General features: G+C 35.5%; 1 protein-coding gene across 1 annotated transcript in view; it reads right to left on the minus strand.

Moving 5' to 3' along the window:
* Glys (glycogen [starch] synthase) overlaps positions 1–22,377 on the minus strand; it is a 50,373-nt gene that overhangs the window by 13,651 nt on the left and 14,345 nt on the right. The window contains exons 9-11 of the mRNA XM_076448198.1: positions 22,170–22,248; positions 21,571–21,684; positions 9,793–9,919 (exon numbers count right to left, since the gene is read on the minus strand). Of these exons, the coding sequence (XP_076304313.1) occupies positions 9,793–9,919; positions 21,571–21,684; positions 22,170–22,248 (320 nt within the window). The remainder of the gene's footprint in view (positions 1–9,792; positions 9,920–21,570; positions 21,685–22,169; positions 22,249–22,377) is intronic.

Consider the following 22,377-nt stretch of genomic DNA (forward strand, 5'->3'; position numbering starts at 1 on the left):
GCTATGACAAAAAGGACATTGATATAAGAATTCTTCAAGTGATTTTCTTAAAATTTGTGGGCTTTTTAAGGCAAAATTCAAAATTAAGGACTTTTTTAGTGCTGTGTGAACCCCAAACTTTAGCAAAGTGTTGGATACAGATGATTTGTTGAACTGCAGTATATTTAATGTATAACTTTATTTTTTTTATATATATAATCATTTTGAAATATCAATAGACAACAGAAATTGTCTTAATTCTTCAAACTTATGATGCATGCACAAATAAGGCTTTGAGTGCAAACAAGGTCAAACTATTTGAAAAAACCAAGTTTTTACTGAGTTTTTCACTAGTTTTTTTGTGATTATTCAAATAAAATATGCAGGACAGTATAGTGACATAATATTTTAATCAGTTGAACCCTAAAATAACAGAGTAACAGTTTACCAATATACATATATTTACATGCCTTATGTAGATTTCACTTCTTTAAAATAAACAACTAGAAAATGACTTGCACCTTAAGCCTTAATCTATTAACTCTCACAAAATGGAGTCAAAGTGACAGATCTCATAACCACTGTCTTCATTATAGTTTCCATACTATAACTTTTAATACAGCAAGTATATCTTCACAAAATTTGACATACTTTTAGTGCACCTTATGTAATTTGGACACAAGTCCATTCCTGTATAAAGCATTTTTATTAAAGATTTGTCCTCAAAGATATTGGATCTATTCTTGACTGGTGTGAATACACAGTAAATTTTAATTAAGATTAAAAATACTTTTCCTTGTCTCAAAAATCTCAAAGTTATTTGTGTAACCTCTAAAAGCTCCTAAACATAACACTTTTTCTTTCAGTAAAACTTCATACATTATCTTTTATTACTTCTACCCTACCAATATATTTGATTCTTCAGCCAGTAGACAAATGAAAGTATAAAAAAAAGTTGTAAAGTCAGAAGTAAAATCAACAGCATTAACTTTTTTCTTTATTATTGATCATAAGGTTTTTTCTGTGTTTGTCTTACTGTCAATAAATGAAGTAGAAATCTGCTGATAATAAAGCAACAAATCACCACTCATGCCATTAAACTGTTTACTAGACACCACGATATGATACTCTTGAGAGCAACAAAGCACACAAAGAAATAAACCAATTTTGATCATGCGCAGAGATCACAATGTGGAATTTATCTTAGTGTTTTGAATGAGAATCCCTACAGTAATAAGATTCCATTTTGAAAAGAATTATTTTATAGTGTTTGAGTATTGGTCATGATTCTGATTAGTATACCATTTAATTATAGAGATATTATTTGTGCACATGGTTATAAAGTTCCTTTCACCACACTCATTCATCAATTAATAAATACTATTTATTCACAAATGCTTAAATTTCAGTTTTTTATTAAAACATAGAAGAATAAATACAAAATACTTTGAGAAACAAAGTTTTTGAGTACCTAAAGCATTATGAGATTTTTGTGTTCGTGTTTAATACATGCTAAGCCTTGTCACAAGCTCCATTTATTTTTCCAAGAGAAGGTTGAAGGTATATCAATTTTTATAGGCTTCAACTACATGTTTAAGAATACAAAAATTATATACATACTATGCTGGTACACACAAAACCATTGTAATTTATCTGTGTTTCTAAACAAGCTACATGCAACTTGAAAAAAACCTCATACCTGTTTAAAACAAGTAACTTAGTCATCACACTAACAGTTTTGGCAAAATCACGACTTTCTCCTTCAAACTATTTACAAACAGCTTTCAGATATGTGTACACAGGAAACTTCTCTTTCTTTTGGTACAAAACATCAAGTCAAAAAATGTATGTGGGACTACACAAATGTTTGCAAAATAATGGGGTAGCGAGATGAGCCACTACAAGATTGACTAAAAACATTTACGTCTTGGCAAATTAAAAAGGTGAGAAGTTCTTATTTTATATTCTAGCTTGTTTATGTCTCAATTTCGAGTTTTCAATTTATATATATGTATATTGTTCTACCTGTTATATTGTAGGTATAATAAAGTGAACAATAAGACAGTAGGAGGTGCTATATTACAAAAAATTGATTATACATCATAATATTTAGCATTTTTTATTAATTTCCTTTTAAACTAAAAAATTAAAACATAATATTAACATTTGAATTATAAACTACATTTTGATGTTAATTTCATTGATGGAAGTGGCAGTAAAGTTATTCAATAACATTTTGAAAATAACTAAATTTAAAGCCATGATGTGCACTCTTTAACCTGCTGAGAGAAAAATGATTAAAACTATCGAAATTTAATGACTACTGTGTACCATAACTAATAATTTATATAATCCCTAAATTTCATCTACAACTTTGAACTGTGTCTATACATTCTTAATAAATGAAGACTGTACATTCTATTCATATGTTTAGTATTATTGCAGTAATACTACATTAAAAATTAAAATGGGCTGTCCAAGACACAAAGCAATTTACATTTATCTGTGACAATCAGCTTAAAAATCAGAGCTACATCCATTAGCCAAACAACTACTTGGTCTCACATACAGTCTTGCAAGTATACTGAACATTGTACTGTGAATGTAATGACTGCTACAGCTTTTATATAAGGAACAAGGTTTATGATTGTAAATTAAGCTATATATCCTGATCTTTATTAACAAAAGATTAGTAAGTAGATGTAACTTTACTGTTCACTATTTGATAACACTAGGCTTCAGAATATCACAGTGACAATTCCCAGGTTATATTCACATTAGGCTTCAATTGTATTACTCCTTCTTAGGTTATATTGACGACTGAATTTTCAGACAAAACATTTGCTGTTATGGGTTACAACTTAATGTTTAAACTGATACTTATTAAATTTTATGACTTAAATATTAATTTTCTTTAACATGTAATATAATGATATAGATGCTGTTGTCTGCATTTGTCTATACATTCCGAAACTTTATCAATAATTTTTTCATTCAATGTATACAGTAATAGATAAAGAGTAAATTACTTCATCCCAACAAGAATTAAAGGAATGTTCTAGATATTTAGTCATGAAAAATAAAGTAAAAAATTTTAAAAGTCAAAACAAAAGTAATAAAAATGTAAAGGAATATGATGGCAATCCTAGTTTCAAAAACAGGACTGATGTTAGTTGCATTGACTGTGAAAATGCAGACTGAGGGCATAACAATGAAAGCAGGACAAAATACAGTCAGACTGTAGATGTAAATGTCAGAAGTTACATCACAGATAAAAAGCCTGTTTTTGTTATATCAAATGTGTGTAGTGAAAGTGTCATTGGTGATCAAAGTTCTTTAAGTTTTGAATCAAAATCCTTGGCCATATCTTAAATGAAGAATGTGACAAGGTAAAAACAAATTAAATGTAGTAAAATACAGAAAAAGGAAATAAAGGTAAAACAAAACATCATTGAAAAACAGAAAAAGCATAAAATCAATGTTGACACCTAGTCTACAATGTTAAGAGAGAAAGCAAAGTAAGAGAAGTTGTAAAGGACTTTCTCTAGCAAAATGGTAATGATCATAACACGCCAGGAAGACTAACAGGTAAGTACAAGAACCACCATCAGTCACCTGAAGTTGGCCTTTCCAGTCCTTGTTCCGGGTTTTGTGTCATAGCAGCCATTATCGAAATGTAAAATAATAGAAGTTTTAAAAGACATATAGCAAAATCGTAATAATGAGTAGCCAAATGTCCAGTAAAAAGGTAAAAGTAAAGTAAATGTAGTAAAATTTGTAAAAGTAAACGAAGGTAAAAACAAAATAGCAATTAAAAACAGAAAATTGCATAAAACCGATGTTGACATCCAGTCTATAAAGTTGTAAAGGACTTCCTGTAGCAGAATGGTAATGATCATAACCCGCCAGGAAGACTAACAAGCAAGTACCAGAACCACCTGAAGTTGGTCTTTCCAGTCCTGGTTCCAGGTTATGTGTTATTATTGCCAGTACCAAAGGGTAAAGTAATAAAAGTTTAAAAGACATGCAGCAAAGTTCCTGATGATGAACAGGGTCCAGTATCTTTAAGGCCAAGGTCCTGGCAGAGCCATAGACCAGCAATTCATTGTCTAGTTTCGATCAAATAAGAGCACAATGTACCTTTAGAACTGAACACTAATCTGCTCCTCATGTTATAGAAGAGAGGACATGGAGGATGTACAGTGCTCTTGTACATTTGATCCATAGCTGCTTCATGTGTGGTATAAAGGTTAGCTTAATGTCAAAGATAAGCCCCAAGAACTTTGTCTCAGAAACCACAGGTAGTACAACTTCACCAATACAGAGTACAGGATCAAGGTGTATACCCCATTAGCAGCCAAAGTGCATGCAAACGGTCTTAGAAAGAGAGAGAGAAAGAGAAGTTAAAACCGTTTGCTGTGGTCCACTTCAGTAAACGATTGAGGGCAGTCTGTAGCTGCTGCTCAATAAACCTCATGTTTGAAAACTGACATGAGATGTGAAAGTCATCAATATAGAGCCTGTTTGCAACAGTAAGAGGGAGTTGTTTCAATACTGAAAGTGTGACACTCAAAATACAGCCCTGAGGGACTCCAAGTTCCTGTAGAAAAGAACAGGAAAGTGTCAAACCCACATGAACTTGGAATTGCTTGTCCATTAAAAAAATTTTAATAAAAATGGGCAAATAACCACATAACCCATATAAATGGAAGTCTTGCAAAATGCCATACCTCCATGTAGTATCATAAGCCTTCTCAAGGTCAAAGAATATTGATACAAGATGTTGTTGTTTGAGAAAGGCTTCTCTGATTGACGTTTCACGTCGATTCAGGTGGTTCGTGGCGGAGCACTGTCAGCAGAACCCACACTGGATAGGCGAGAGGAGGTTGTTTGATTCGAAGAAACAAACAAGATGAGTATTAACCATCCTCTACAAGGTCTTACACAGACAGCTAGTCAAAGTAATTGGATGGTAGTTTAAAGAATTCTTGGGATTCTTCTCAGGCTCAGAGAAAGATAGGACAATAGCCTGGCACCAGGCATCAGGAAAAACATTCTCCTGCCAGATCTGGTTAAAAACAATCAGTAAATAGCAAGAAAAGAAGGAAATAGATGGCACACTGTTTAATAGTGTACATCATCAGGTCTGACCGATGTACTGCCAAACTGATGAAGGGCCAGTTTGAGTTTCACCAGTGTAAAGGGACAATTATAGTCATAGAAACAATCAGCTCGAAAGGAAAGAAGTAATCGCTCTACCAAAGTCTGATGGCTAAGAAGGTGGAGGATGAAGCAAAAGTACTAGATACTTGGCAAAAGCTTTCACATACAGTATCGACAATATTCCGGGTATTAGCTAATTCCTGGCCATCAGAGAGCAAGATCAAAAGGGGGACAGAATTATATTGCCCACTGACCTTTTGAATCTTATCTCATGACTTTGGAACTGGTGGTAGAAGATATGCTGATTGTGAACTTAATCCAAGAGTCCTTCTGGCTTTGATGTCTTACCCATTGAGCATGTATACGAGCCTGCTGGAAAGCGATGCTGTGCAACAATGTGGGATACCTAAGAAAAGTATGCCAGGCCCGTTTTGAGCCTTCCTTGCCACGTGACAAGCACGATTCCACCATGGACAATGATATCATGGAAAATGTGTCAAGGTTTTAGTAATATATTGACCAGCTAGATGCCGATACAGTCATTTACTGCTGCCACACAGTTGTCTATTGATGGCTTATAGACGATGGCAGGATCAAGTTCTGCAAGAGCAATGAAAGAGGGCCAGTTTGCTTGATCCACCTCCCACTGGGGCACGTGGGTCAAACAGCATCAACCATGGCCATTCTCTCTGAAAATTATGGGAAAAGATCACTGCATCATGTATTACTGTCAACCCTCCATGAAAAATGAGAGAATAGTGAAGGGGAGCAAACTGAAAGATATATAGCTGTAACGGACTGACTTGGTGCATGAAAATAAGTAGAAGAAACCCCTCACATCAATATCAGCACTCCTCCCAAAGGAGATGATGTCCATTAAAGTCCCCCAGGATTAAAAAGGGAGACAGCAACTGTTTAATGAAAGCATCAATGTCTGATTGATCATAGGTCTCTCCAGGTGACAGGTAGAGAAAACAAACAGTGATGGTACGACCAAAGGAAATAGAGATGGCTACGGCCTTCAAGGGTGTGTCAAGTGGCAATGACATGATAAACACATGCTGATCAACCTACAGTACCACTCCTCCATGCACTCATCCATCATACAACCTGTCATTTCTGTACAAAGAAAACTGCTGAAAGGTGACTGTATCAGCAGGTTTCAGACATGTTTCCTGTAAGGAAAGACATACAGGATAGTAGGAAGCAATCAGTGCTTTGACGTCATCCAAATCAGAATGTAAACCTCGACAGTTCCATTGTATCAAAGTGGCCATTTTTATTTATGTGTAGGCAATTTGGTTGTGAGCCCTTTTGTTTAAGATCACGTCTTTTTTTCTTTATGTAGAGGGAGGTCTCTCGACCTCCATGGATCCTGCTCTGGGTCGATTGGGTAGGTCTTTGTTGTTGGAAGAGGATTCCAGTAACTGAAGATGTGAACGAATGATTGTTTTGCATCTTGAGGTGGAAGAAGATGATGTACCCAAGAAAATGCCTGTACCTGGAACCAAATGAAGTGAATCTTGGGGTTTGCTGGAATGTAGGTTAGGGACAGAGATGGATGTTAATGTTGATTCATTAACTTTTTTAACTAAGGAGGTCAAAAGACTTTTTATTTGGTTTGAGAACAATTGTTTTGGAGGCACAGAAAGATCCAACTGCACTCCCACTGTAGATAATGGAATAAAGTGCAGCAGCATACGTCTGAGATGAAGTAATGGATAGCAACTTTTGAGCCTCAGGATAAGTAATGTTTTGAGTCGTTTTCAAATGCTGCACCTGTTTTTCTACCAACCAGTTAGAGCAAGAACGAAAGTAGGATGGGTGAGAGCCACTGCAATTCATGCAATGAGGGTCTGTTTCACACTCATAGGCATTGTAGTCCTTGGCACTGCAACAAGCACATGTCAAGGAACCACGACATGGTATCTTCAGGTGACTGAACCACTGGCAGTGGAAAACATCTGAGGGTTTGGAATGCATGGCTGTACCTTGCAATTAAGATAACCTGCCTTGATGGTGGACAGGTGGATGCAGTAATTAAATGTCAGAATGAGGACGTTGGTCAGCATCATAATTCCATTTTTGCAAGTGGAGATATGCCTCATCGCAGCAACTCCTTGGGTGGAGAAACCAGCAAGAATCTCTGACTTCGAGTTGTTCTTGAAATCCCCCTCAACAATAACTCCTTGTGATGAATGCAAAGTAGCATGAGGCGTATCCTCAATACATATATCCCCAAATGCCTCTGAATGCAGAAAGAGTTCAATGTGTTGAGATGTGGATGTTTCCACCAGTATGTCACCATAGCAAAGGTTCTTTACTGACTTTAGATAGCCAGCAACTCCCTCTAGTCCCTTCTGAATGAAAAAGAGAGATATCTGCTTTAAAGGTTTGTCTGAAAGAAAATGTAGTATAAGAAAATGAGTTACAGGTGTTGAAGATTGCTGCTTACAATCTTTAAGATGTGGTCGTTTACCTATGGACTGTTTTTTCACTATTTTATTTAAGTTTTTATTTACAGGATCCATAATGAAAAAAGAATTTCAGTGCCCACTGACCCCATCTACCATAGACCACTATGAGGGGATACACTACAATGCTACACAAGGATACTGCAACAACGCCAGGGATTCGTCAGCACTATACCCAAACACTAGCATCAGATGCAATGTCCACAACACCTGTTGAGAACATCCAACACTAGTAGTTGGTTGACCTTAGCCCAAGTGGATCACTCAACTGGCTCTTGGAAGGCCATCCCAAGGTCTCCCGTGTACAGGAATTCAAGGCCAAAGTGGTGGGTTAGGGCTGGACCCCTCAACCGCCAGGATCCTCTTCTCCTCTTCACGGGTCACCATGTATGGTAAACATGTGGGTGAACGTTTAGATTCCAGGAGGTAAACTGAAAGAACAGAACTTTCCATGGAAGGTCCCCTCACCACATACAGGAATCCACACCAAGGGGAAGTTAATTTGACAGACCTTCTAAACACCATGTAAAATTACAAAATCAATATAAATTATCCTTATTTCATTCATGAATGACTACATATAATAATATGAAAACAAATGTTTAGACTAAATAACATAAATCTCATTACATTATATGCTTATATAGATTTATTATTTTCATTTTATTGTCCTTTCAGCAGTGCTTGGCTAACAATATAAAAATTACAATGATGAGTCATACATGCACTCATGTTATTGTATTCAATAATATAAAACTGACCTCTAGTCTTTACAAAGTGACCTATTGTAGCTGTATTTTAGTAACTAGTATTTTGTAAAATACAGTCACATTCCAACTGTCATACATTGTATACATATATACATTATTAATATTTACAAACAAGTTCTTGAACTTGTTTTTCTTAAAATGGTAAATAAAAATTAAACAATAATCATTTAGTTATGACCACTGTAGTCTGCTACTGCTTACTGAAGCTTGCCGAACCTTAAGAAACTTCACACGTGGAGAATGTAAAGCGAAATGTTTTATATACATTTTACAAAATAAATTACTTCACCGATACCACAGAATTGCATTATAATTTATTAAATTAAGTAACTATGCTGTATTTGTATTTTTTAAAAATATGAATTTCGAACAGGCTAAATACTCCAACTTACAAGAACAAAGCTTTGTCTCAAAACAAAGAGACAACACAGTTATATTTCAAAATGGCTGAAAAATCACTAATGGAATATTCTGAGCTTTTGATTCGTTATTCACATCTTACATAAAGAAGCAAGGGACAATTTCCAAAACTAGAAAGAGGTGTGTGGTTAGTTGGTGTTTTATGGCACAAAGCAGCTAGGCTATCTGTGCCAAACATCCGGTTAAAAGTTAAAATCAAAGTAAATTTAATAAAATTCATAAAAGGAATTTAAGGTAAAACAAAATAAAGTTAAAAACACAAATAGCATAAAACCACTGTTTACATCTAGTCCACAATGTTAAGAGAAAAACTAAAGTAATACATGATATAAAAGACTATCTGTAGCATAATTTTAATTATCATAATTTGCTAGGAAGACTAACAGGTAAGTACAAAAACCACTGTCAGTTACCTGAAGTTGGCCTTTCCAGTCCTGGTTCCGAGTTATTTAATGTTATGGCCATTTTCAGAAAGTAAAGTAATAAAAGTTTTAAAAGACTTGAACCAAAATTTTAATAACTCACCAGGATGACTAACAGGTAGTTCAAACAGCAGCATTAATCACCTAAAATTGGAAGAGGTGTGCGAGGCCAGTGTGTTTGATTCACTGAACATAATGACAGACCACCAAAAAGGTAAAAGGTTATTTTAAATTCTAGATTTTCAATATTGGTAATTTGTGGTTTTAATTCATAAAAAGCAATAGACTTGTATTTTTACATCAAAACATCTAATATGAACTAGTGTTGCATTCAACATACCATGTGACACACAAAAATCAATGTTTAAGTGTGTTTAATATATATTTTTCCATTAAAATATCAAATAATGTAAACTATAGAAATTTGAATTGTATAATTAGTTTGATACTAATGACAAATTCATAACAAATAGTTCAATAAAATTTTGAATGAGAGTCAACAAACACAATGACATGGTTTTTCACCTATGACCTATATGGAAGAAAAGTGTTAATGATACATACCTGGTGTATAGCCCCAAGGTTCGTAGTAAGATGGAAAAACTCCTAAATGACAACCACGTACAAATTCCTCATAGTCCATACTAAACAAAGGATTGGTAGAAGATAAAAATTCAGGATGAAATATTACCTGCAAAATGAGAGAAAATCTTCATTTATGAGCCTTCAATCTTTTCCTAATATGTTAATACAATTTGTTGAAAATAATTACACAGCAACTTATGTACACACTACAAACAAATCTTGTTAAAACCAAAACAGTTTTTGTTCCCACTCCACTCAACAGACAAATATTCAAGGAAGTGCATGTTTCTTTTTGGCTTTTTTATTAATCTCATCTACAAACTATTTCAAAAGAAACAAGTTTTAATGACCAGAAATGGTAAGTGTAATAATTTATTTTTCATACGTACCAATAAAAAATTGTGTTCACATTTACCTATGCAACACTAGTAACTTAAAATCTGTAGACGGATGGTCTGTCCCACCTTTTTGTTTTCTGCTTTAGCTTCTCTAGTCCTCAATGCTCTTTAGTTGCAAACTTGGTTTGTTAGACAAACTACAATGTGGTAATTAGTAATAACATGTTCAGAAACTTTTTAGTTTTAAACCCTAATCTATACATTGAAATCTTAATTTTTTAAAAAAGGTGTTTGTTATGTCATTATTTGCTTATGAAAGATATTCGACTAACATGCATGCATTTAAATATCAAGTTAAGGTACTTGACAAATAAAGGTGAAGAATGAACTAGCTTAAAGTAGTGAAGTAGAAAACAAAACATGATAAAACAGTTAATAAACAATGCTTATGAAAATCATTTGCACAAGACAATGAAATGCATTTATCATATCAATCCTATGCATATGTGTAAGCCACAAGTCAAAGTGCACATTATGAACATTTTTATGGAATTAAATGCAAAATTTAATTAAACCATATTTTCAATTTATATTAATAAAAGTGGCATCAAATCATACTTGATAATTTAAAATGTTATATTACCTAAGTTTTAAATTTGTTTAATTTCAAAGAAATATTTAACCCTTTCGGCACAGTTGGCGACCTCAGTGGACTTGAAGGCTTAGCGCAAGCAGGCGACCTTCCTTTATTCCGGTTATTCTTATGTATTGAATTTAACATATATAGTATTGGGTACAATTACTGAATATTTCAGGGACTTTTGTTGAGTTATTGCCGAGATATCATGTTTTAGTACTGATACCATAATTAGTTGAAGTATCAAACATATATATATTCAGCACCATGCCAAACATTAAAAGTTGTTATTCAGCACCAAAAGGGTTAAACAAGTTTTTGATCTTCACTTTTTTTTTGTCACATGATGCTTCTTACTTTCTTAATTCTCCCTGGTATGGATTTCAGAGTGTCCAACCAATCATAAACACAAACAATAGACAGTTATTGGCCAGTAATAAAATTTGATCCACCTACCTTCTCTCTTTTTTTTATTTATATATCTATCAATACATTGCTCAAACCCACAAGAAAGGTTACTCCCATCTTAACATAGGTTTCAAGGCACTATCTGTTAGAAACCATGTGTATTTATTTGATCTATAACAAGGAGATAGAACGTTTTTTCTTCAACAAAATTTATCAACAGTCTTTTTTTGTAGGCTTATGTATACCATGACTTCTTAGTCTTTGTTTATTATTCTGGATCTGTTTTTCTTGAGCTCCAAGCAGCTAATGGAATATTCTAAATTATTTATAGCTTAGTTAGAAAGCCAGATAAATTATAGTAGTTTTATAATGTTCAATTCTAGTTCCAATTACACGAATCGTTTTTTGAACAATCTTCACAGTAAAAAAAAAAAAAAAGTTACTAAACCATGGTAATAAAGGATAATTGGGCCTCAATGTTTGAAGTGCACATTTTTTTCAAAAGTAGCTGTTTATATTAGGCAATAAAAATAAGTAACTTAAAGTTTTATGAGGTTAAAATAAGCTCATGAGCTCAAATCATGTGCAATTTGATCAGTATTTTATTTATGCAGGGAAATACAAGGTTTCACTATGATGTGTTGCTTTTCATGAAGTAATAAACAACTTCCTCACAAAGTCTAGCAATAATGCAGTAAATTTAAAATATATTAAAAGATTAACATCTGAAACTGTGAAAATAATTAAGCTGAAAACAAATAATACTTTACAAAAACAAAAAGACATTATTAATTTTATTTAGTATTTTTTACCTTTTCCTTTCACTATACATTGACGAAAGATTTGTGTGCATGGATGGGGTTAAAAGAAAAATACGTAATGGAAACTTTGCAGTGATTTGAGTAACAAAAAGAAACAAACATTGTAGGTTACAGTACATGGAACTGTTTAAAATCCAAGTATTAAAACAAAGTGGTTTAAAGTATTACAAGTATGTGAATATATAATACTTTGTATAGATTTAAGTTATTTACATTATATTCTTTTGAATTTTGCAACAATTAAATATTGTCAGGCTGTAATTTCATCTGATCCTGATATGTTTAAAGGTGTGTATTCCTACATTTATTAATGAGAATCAGACCAACACAACTTCAATAGTACGAGAGGAATCAATATGCTTTACTGAAACAAAGACCATGTTGTAATTTCAAGTTTTCACAACATTTGTAAAGATGCAACAAAATTTAACTAAAAATACTTTTATCATATATTTTCAGTTATTTTTCTTAAAGATTGAAAGTCGCTACTGCTGAGTTCAATTAAAGTAGCTGAGGGAATTATTTTAAGGCATTTATGCCATAGTTAGAAATCCAGTAAAATTATAATAGTTGCAGGAAATATGATGTGTATGTTATTGTTTTGTGATTTTATATGCATATTTAAAATAAGTAAAAATTATTCAATGTTCTAGTACCATCATCAGAAAAAGTAAACTTAAGTTTCTTTAGCAGGCTGACAGCAAAGAAAGAAGAAAGATAATTAAATAGGTTTTTTTTTATATGTATTCTTCACCTACTGTAACACAATCTAATAAATTGCAAAAATTAAAAACTTATTTCCTCTGATAAAGTTAGATGATCGAAAAAAGTAATTTAAAAATTTCTCTATGACAAGTGCATACAACTAGCATATTACATTATTCAACTTTATATATACATTCACTGTATTATTTACAGCTTGTATCACAGGATTATTAATTAAACATGGTTCAAAGAGCAATAAAGCAAAGATATATAAAAATAGATAATGAACTTAAAACTGTTTAGAATAAATAATTGTAATTTTTCTTTTTGTTACAATTTGTTGTCATTATAGAAATGCAGAAAGAATAATTTACGTTTATTTTGTACCCTTTTTGTTGGTTACAAGGTCAATCAACTTGACTGAGTATGTTGATAGGATAAAAAAAAAACCCTATGACTATAATATATGTTCAATGCACCTATCCCCTATCAGATTAGTACAAGTGCAATCAAACATAACTCTGAGCTTTAACATGTCTTCACAAAACTTTTGCAAGCTTTCAACAAGTATTACAAGTCTTAATAAAAAATTTTATTTTCTGTGTACAAGTATTTTTAAAACTTTTTCTGTAAATATATATATATACAGTCAGTGTTTAATGCTTCAAGTGTAAAGTGATTTTGTTTTTAAGATTAATAACACTTTTCTTTACCTGAAAATTGTAAAATTTTATTTGCATAATTTCTTAAAACCTCTTCAATAAAATGTTTTTTCAGAAGAAATTTATATTTTATTTTCTCTACTGTAACTTTATATCTGTTCAGTCAATTTGACTAACTACCAGAGAAAAATATGAAACATTTAAATTATCCCATCTTTTTTTTTTCCTAGAATGACTGCAAATTCTTACATGAAACTACAATTGCTTATCCTAAATTGATTGATTGATTGATTGATTTAGTGTTTTATGGCACAAAGCAGCGAGGCTATCTGCACCAGACATTCGGTAAAAATGTAAAAAAATAAAATAAAAATAAATAAATGTAGTAATAGACATAAATGGATATTAAGGTAAAACAAAAAAGTATAAAACCAATGTTGACACCTAGTCTACAATGTTAAGATAGAAGGCAGAGTATAAGAAGTTGTAAGGTATTTACTCTAGCAAAAAGGTAATGATCATAACCCACCAGGAAGACTGACAGGTAAGTTCAAGAACCACCGTCAGTCACCTGAAGTTGGTCTTTCCAGTCCTGGTTCTGGGTTATGTGTCATAGCAACCAGTATCAAGATGTAAAATAATAGAAGTTTTAAAAGAGACATAGCAAAATTGTAACAATGAGTAGCCAAATGTCCAGTAAAAAGATAAAAGTCAAGTAAATGGAGTAAAATTTGTAAAAGTAAATGAATGTAAAAACAAAACAGCAATTAAAACAGAAAATGGTGTAAAAACCAATGGTGACATCCAGTCTTCAAAGTTGTAAAATATTTACTCTAGCAAAATGGTAATGATCATAACCCACCAGGAAGACTAACAGGTAAGTTCAAGAACCACCGTCAGTCACCTGAAGTTGGTCTTTCCAGTCCTGGTTCTGGGTTATGTGTCATAGCAACCAGTATCAAGATGTAAAATAATAGAAGTTTTAAAAGAGACATAGCAAAATTGTAACAATGAGTAGCCAAATGTCCAGTAAAAAGATAAAGTCAAGTAAATGGAGTAAAATTTGTAAAAGTAAATGAATGTAAAAACAAAACAGCAATTAAAACAGAAAATGGTGTAAAAACCAATGGTGACATCCAGTCTTCAAAGTTGTAAAATATTTACTCTAGCAAAATGGTAATGATCATAACCCACCAGGAAGACTAACAGGTAAGTTCAAGAACCACCGTCAGTCACCTGAAGTTGGTCTTTCCAGTCCTGGTTCCGGGTTATGTGTCATAGCAACCAGTATCAAGATGTAAAATAATAGAAGTTTTAAAGAGACATAGCAAAATTGTAACGAGTAGCCAAATGTCCAGTAAAAAGATAAAGTCAAGTAAATGGAGTAAAATTTGTAAAAGTAAATGAATGTAAAAACAAAACAGCAATTAAAACAGAAAATGGTGTAAAAACCAAAGGTGACATCCAGTCTTCAAAGTTGTAAAATATTTACTCTAGCAAAATGGTAATGATCATAACCCGCCAGGAAGACTAACAGGTAAGTTCAAGAACCACCGTCAATCACCTGAAGTTGGCCTTTCCAGTCCTGGTTCCGGGTTATGTGTCATAGCAGCTATTATCAAAATGTAAAAGAATAAAAGTTTTAAAAGACACTCTGCAAAATTGTAATAATGAGTAGCCAAATGTCCAGTAAAAAGATAAAAGTCAAGTAAATGGAGTAAAATTTGTAAAAGTAATTGAAGATAAAAGCAAAACGGCAATTAAAACAGAAAATGGCGTAAAAACCAATATTGACATCCAGTCAACAAAGTTGTAAAGAACTACCTGTAGCAGAATGGTAATGATCGTAACCCGCCAGGAAGACTAACAGTCAGTCACCTGAAGTTGGTCTTTCCAGTCCTGGTTCTGGGTTATGAGTCAATATGGCCAGTACTAAAAAGTTAATTAGTAAAAGTGTGAAATGATATGCAGCAAAAGTATAATAACAACTCGCCAGGATGACTAACGAGTAGTTCAAACTGATAGTTCAAACAGTAGCGTTAGTCACCTGAAGTTGGCCTTTCCAGTCCTGGTGTCGAGTTATTTAATGTTCTGGCCATTGTCCAATGTCAAATTGAATGAGAGAGATTAAACTGTAAAAAAGGATCCACAATTAAAAAGGTGTAATGAATAAATATGCAACATTTAAATGAGATTAAAAAGATTAATGGCCATTAAAAAATTAAAAACATTATCAAGGTGGACAGAGTCACCATCACCAATAACTCTGTCCAATGTTACAGACTGACCCTGGGAAAAAATATGTTTAAAATATTGCCGTCGTTGAGAACTGTAACGATGGCAAGAAAGTAAAACGTGGCTGATAGTGATTTGAGTGTTACACAAACTACACATTGGTGCATCAGTTCCAGATAAAAGAAAATGATGAGTTAAAAAACTGTGACCAATGCATAGCCTAGTGAGAACAACTTCCTCCTTCCGAACTTTACGGAAGCTAGATGGCCAAAGTCCAATTTTGGGTTTGATTTGAAAAAATTTGTTGTCGCGTTGCTCACTCCAAGTGGACTGCCAGCTGGCACGGAGCCGAGCCTTGAAGACAACACCATAGTCCATGTACGGAATAGGCATAGGAGTGATGGTGCTGAAGCAGACATATTTAGCTGCCATGTCTGCAAGCTCGTTCCCGCGAATACCAACATGGCCTGGTATCCAGAAAAACTGGATTGAAGTAGCTGCTAATGAGAAATAGGCCAGTCGGTTTCGAATATCAGCGAGAATAGGATGTGAGCTAATGTGTAGCGATTCCAAGGCAAGTATAGAACTAAGCGAATCAGTATAAATAGTGCAGTTGGAGTACTGCTCAGCTGCAATATGATCCAGGGCAAGAGATATGGCATACAGTTCAGCAGTGAACACAGAAGCTGTAGAAGGGATTCTGCACGCAATTACTGACCCATAGCAAACCATAGCAGAGCCCACTGAATTACCTGATTTGGAACCATCTGTATAAATGGGAACTGAATGATTGTTTGAAAGATATTCATTGAATAAAAGACGGTACTTCCAAACTGGAGTATCTGCCTTTTAGGTGACTGAAAGAAAGGTCACATTTGGGGCTGTAATAAGCCATGGTGGGATGGGCCGACCTGTGGAATCTGCAATGTTATCCAAGGACAGACCCAATTCATCCAATTGCGCCCGGATGCGAAGGCCAAACAGAGCAATGACAGATCGTCCTTTCTGAAAAAGTACTGCCCACCGAGGAAGGAAAACACATTTCCAGGTGGGATGCTTTGGTAAGGAATGAAGTTTCGAAGTATATTGTAAAGATAGTTGCAAACGGCGAAGGTGTAGAGAAGGTTCATGAGATTCAATGTATATACTTTGAACTGGAGAGGTACGGAAAGCCCCAGTGCAGAGTCAAAGTCCTTGGTGATGAATGGGGTCCAGCATCTTTAAGGCGAGGTCTGGCAGAGCCATAGACCATTGATCCATAATCGAGTTTCGATCTAATAAGAGCACGATATACCTTTAACATTGAACAGCGATCTGCCCCCCAACTGGTAGAAGAGAGAACACAGAGGATGTTCAGTGCTCTTGTGCATTTGACCCGAAGCTGCTTTAAGTGTGGTATAAAGGTCAGTTTACGATCAAAGATAAGCCCCAAGAACTTGGTCTCCGGGACCACTGGCAGCAAAACTTCACCGATATGAAGTTCAGGATCAGGGTGAATACCCTGTCGACGGCAAAAGTGCATGCATACAGTTTTGGAGAGAGAGAAATTAAAGCCGTTCGCCAGAGTCCACTTCCGTACACAATTGAGGGCAGTTTGTAGTTGTCGCTCAATATATCTCATGTGTGACGACTGACATGAGATGTGAAAGTCGTCGACATACAGCCCATTCGCAACAGTGAGAGGAAGTTGTTCAGTGATGGCATTTATCTTTATACAGAAGAGTGTAACACTCAATACACAGCCTTGAGGGACTCCACGTTCCTGTACAAAAGAACGGGAAAGTGTCAAACCCACACGAACTTGGAATCTCCTGTCCATTATAAAATTTTTAATAAACATGGGTAGATGGCCACATAACCCATATGTATGGAGGTCTCGCAAAACGCCATACCTCCATGTTGTGTCGTAAGCCTTCTCTATGTCAAAGAATATTGATACAAGATGTTGGCAGTTGAGAAAGGCTTCTCTGATAGATGTTTCAAGATGAATTAGGTGGTCTGTGGTAGAGTGCTGTCGATGGAACCCACACTGGGTGGGCGAGAGGAGGTTGTTTGATTCAAGGAACCAAACAAGATGAGCATTAACCATCCTTTCTAATGTCTTACAGAGACAGCTCGTAAAAGCAATTGGACGGTAGTGTGAAGGAATCTTGGGATCTTTCCCTGGCTTAGAGAAAAGTATAATAATAACCGGCTGCCAGGCATCAGGAAAAACATTCTCCTGCCAGATCCAGTTGAAAACAATCAGAAGGACATCAAGAGAAGCAGGAGATAGATGGTACAGCATGTCATAATGAATATCATCAGGTCCAACAAACATACTGGCAGACCAATGAAGGGCCATTTTTAGTTCCACCAGGGTAAAGGGACAATTATAGTTAAAGAAACAGTCAGTTCAAAAGGAAAGAGGTGATCGCTCTGCCCGAGTCTTTATGGCCAGGAAGGTGGAGGAACAAGCAGAAGTGCTAGATACCCGGCAAAAGCTTTCACCTAGAGTGTTAGCGATGTTCCGAACATCAGTCACCTCCTGACCATTAGAGAGTAAGATCGAGAGGGGCACAGAATTGTAGTGCCCATTAACCTTTCGAATCCTGTCCCATATGATCTTGGAACTGGTGGTAGAAGATATGCTGGTTGTGAACTTAATCCAAGATTCTTTCTGGCTTTGACATCTTACCCACCTAGCATGTGCATGGGCCCGTTGGAAAGCAACCCGGTTTGAAAGTGTGGGATATCTACGAAAAGTATCCCAGGCTCGCTTTTGAACCTTCCGTGCTAAGTGGCAAGCAGGATTCCACCACGGACGAGGATATCGTGGAAAACGTGTCGAGGTTTTAGAAATACACTGAGCAGCTGCATGTGTAATACAGTCAGTTACCGCTGCTACACAGTCATCTATTGATGGCTGATTTACGATGGCAGGATCAAGTTCTGCGAGAGCAGTGAAAGTGGACCAGTCCGCCTGATCCAGCTTCCACCGGGGCACGTGGGTAGGGTGGCATCGACCACGGCCAGTCTCTCTAAAAAGGATCGGAAAATGATCACTGCCTAGTGGATTACTGTCAACCCTCCATGAAAAATGGGAGAATAATGAAGGGGAGCAAACTGAGAGATCAATAGCAGTAAAGAACTGACTAGGTGCATGAAAGTAAGTGGAAGAACCAGTGTTGAAAAAGAGAAAGATTGTGATCAGAGAGCATCCGCTCTACAAATCAGCCCCTCCCATCAATAATATCACTTCCCCAGAGGGGATGATGTCCATTCAAATCCCCTAGGATTAGAAATGGAGATGGCAACTGTTCAACGAGAGCATCAAGATCTGATTGATCATATGTCTCTCCAGGGGACAGGTACAGAGAACAAACAGTGATGGTATGACCCAAGGAAACACGGATGGCTACAGCCTCCAAGGGTGTGTTGAGTGACAAAGACAGGGTGGGCACGTGTTGATCAACCAACAGTGCCACCCCTCCATGTACTCGACCATCACACAACCTGTCATTTCTGTACAGAGAAAACTGCCGAATGGAGACAGTATCAGCAGTTTTGAGAAATGTTTCTTGTAAAGAAAGACAAACAGGATGGTAGAAAGCAATCAGCGTTTTGATATCATCCAGATTAGAACGTAAACCTCGACATTTCCATTGTATCAAGGTGGCCATTTTTAAGAACGGGTAGGTGAAGTGGCTGGAGAACCCTTCGGTTTACGACCATGTCTTTTTTCTTTACTGTCTTTAGTCGGAGGAGGTCTATCAACCTCCATGGATCCTGCTCTGGGCCGGGTGGGCAGGTTTTTGTTATTTGAAGGGGAATCCAGTGACTGAGGACGCGAACGAATAATTGTTTTGTCTCTTGTGATGGGAGAAAAAAGATGTATCTGAAGAAATACCTGTATTTGAAACTGAAGGATGTGGATCTTGAGGTTTGTTGGAAGGTATGGGAGAAACTGAGATGGGTGTGGAAGTCGATTCATCAACCTTTTTAACCACGGAGGTCAAAAGGCTTTTCATTTGTTTTGAAAACGGTTCTCTTGGAGGTACAGAGAGATCTGTCTGCACTCCCACTGTAGTTGTGGAATGAAGTGCAGCAGCATATGTCCGAGATGGAGTTGTGGACAGCAATTTCCGAGCCTCAGGATAACTAATGTTATGTGTCGTTTTCAAATGCTGCACCTCTTTTTCCTCCAACCATTTTGGGCAAGAATAAAAGTAAGAGGGGTGAGAACCATTGCAGTTTACGCAATGTGGGTTCATGTCACAGTCATAGGCATCGTGGTCCTTGCCTCCTAGCGAGCACATGTCAGGGAACCACGACAAGATGTCTTTGAGTGGCGAATCTCTGACATTGGAAACATCGAAGAGGGTTTGGTATGTATGGCGAACCCTGCAAATGAGATAACCTGCCTTGATGGTGGCAGGTGCACGTGGTGAAGTAAATGTTAAAACGAGGGTATTTGTTGGCAGTGTAACTCCATCTTTGCGCAGTGGAGATGTGCCTCACTGCAGAAACTCCTTGAGTGGAGAGACCAGCGAGAATCTCTGACTTGGGAACGTTCTTCAAATCCCTTTCAACAATAACTCCTCGTGAAGAATTCAAGGTAGCATGGTGTGTAACCTCAATAGGTATATCCCCAATTGCCTTTGAATTCAAGAGGAGTTCACTGTGTTGGGATGTGGATGTTTCAACCAATATGTCACCAGATCGAAGTTTCTTTAGTGACTTTGGAGAGCCAGCAAGTCCCTCTAGTCCCTTTTGAATAAAAAAAGGGGACATTTGCCCTAAAGGTTTTTCCGAAAGAGAATGTAATATAAGAAAATGAGGTATGTGTGTTACTGATGTTGAAGATTGCTGTTCTGAATATTCAAGACGTGGTCGCTTACCCATTGACTGTTTTTTTACAATTTTATTTAATTTTTTTGGAGGATCCATAGGAAAAAGAAAAAATTTTGGTACCCATTGACCCCACCCACCATAAAGCCCTACAAGGGGACGCAATACAAAGTCATGCAAGGACAATGCAGCAACGCCAGGGTTTCGTGAGCACTATACCCAAACACCAGCATCAGGCACAATGTCAACAACACCCGTTGAGAACTTCCAACACTGGTACTTGGTTGACTCTAGCCCAAGTGGACCAGCTGATTGACCCAAGGGAGGCCACCGAAAGGCCATCCATCTACAGGAATTCCGAGGCCAAAGTGGTGTGTTAGGGTTGGACCCCTCAACCACCAGGATCCTCTCCTCCCCTTTACGGGTCGCCACGCACGGCAAACACGTGGGTGGATGTTTAGATTCCAGAGAAGGTAACGAGATAGAACAGAACCTTCCCTGGGAGGTCCCCTCACCACGTACAGGAATCCACACCGAGGGGTTTATCCTAAATAGTTTATGGCTCATAACATTTTATATCTGTTTCTATATAGTTTTATGGCCTTTTGAACTGTGTCTAATATTCCCACCCATCAAGTGGTAAATCAATTTATGAACATGCAGCTCACATTATCATATTGAATTATGTAATGCAAGAGCTGCCTACAAGCTTACCTGATTAAGAATTTTTTTTTAAAGATCTTATCAAATCTAATGTACTAAATTTCTCATTTTTACAACTTACTTTTACAGTAATAAATAAAGAACACACATGAAAAACATGAAATGTAGTAATTACCTGGGTCTTTTTTGTGTTAACCATCAATGAAGATTCAACCTACTTTACTTATACTAATGGTACTACTACACTAAATAATTTATTTAATTAGTGAAATATACTATGCAAAAACCTTTTAAAAGTTTAACTTAAGACTATGCAAGCTTCAAACCTGAAACAATGAAAAATAGCTATGTTTGCAAGACTTGTAAATGAACAAAATAAAATAATACACACACTTACCAAGCCCATAATTTAAAATTCCACAACTCCACATTAGGTCAGATGAGACAGAAAGACTTACTTTTACACGATCATGGCGATTGTTAAATAGCTGACATCGTCGTATAGAAGACAAAACCGGGTCTGAAGCATCATCAATCATGTTGTGGGAGCAAATTGGTGGCAAAGTTGTTCGCTAAATTGTTATCAATTAAAACTCAGTTACTTTAAAAAATTTATATGTTGCCTGAATTAACAATAACTTTTTCATTTTTATTAGCTCTATTCTAATAAAATTAACCAAATGTATTTTAGCATATAAGAAGAGTTGAAACTTTTCTATAAACTATCCACAGTGAAATATAAAAAGAATCTTAAGAGAAATAAAGTTTTTCTGAAAGACAGGAAACAGTAAACTGCTACTCATACAAAAGGAGTCATACTGGTAGCACACAACTCTTTATGGGTGTTTATTCTATCTGCCTAGGCACCTTCTTAAGAGAAAACCAACATACTAAACAAATTAGCAAAAAATAAAATAATGAAGTCTGATAGAATTTTGTATTTGGAATGCTTTAATGTATTTTTTGCCTTACTAAAACTTCTATAAAATAAGACAAGAAAAACATTTTAAGTCTAACTGCATATTTTTTAGGTGATATTCGTGTAAAAGAAACTGACCTGAGTAGCATAAATGCATCTTTTTAACTTCACAATATCTTCTGGTAAAATCAACTGATCACCTTTAGGTATTTGGCCACTGGAAAAGCACAAAGTTCATGATAATAATCAATTTTTAGAAGTGTTTATGAGAAAGAATGACCAAGAATGTATGAAGTCTGAGAAGCTAATTTTAAAATAAAAGCTGAATGTAGAATTGATGTATAAA

Source organism: Tachypleus tridentatus, chromosome 8 (genome assembly GCF_004210375.1).
Source record: "Tachypleus tridentatus isolate NWPU-2018 chromosome 8, ASM421037v1, whole genome shotgun sequence".
In the NCBI taxonomy this organism is placed as follows: domain Eukaryota; kingdom Metazoa; phylum Arthropoda; class Merostomata; order Xiphosura; family Limulidae; genus Tachypleus; species Tachypleus tridentatus.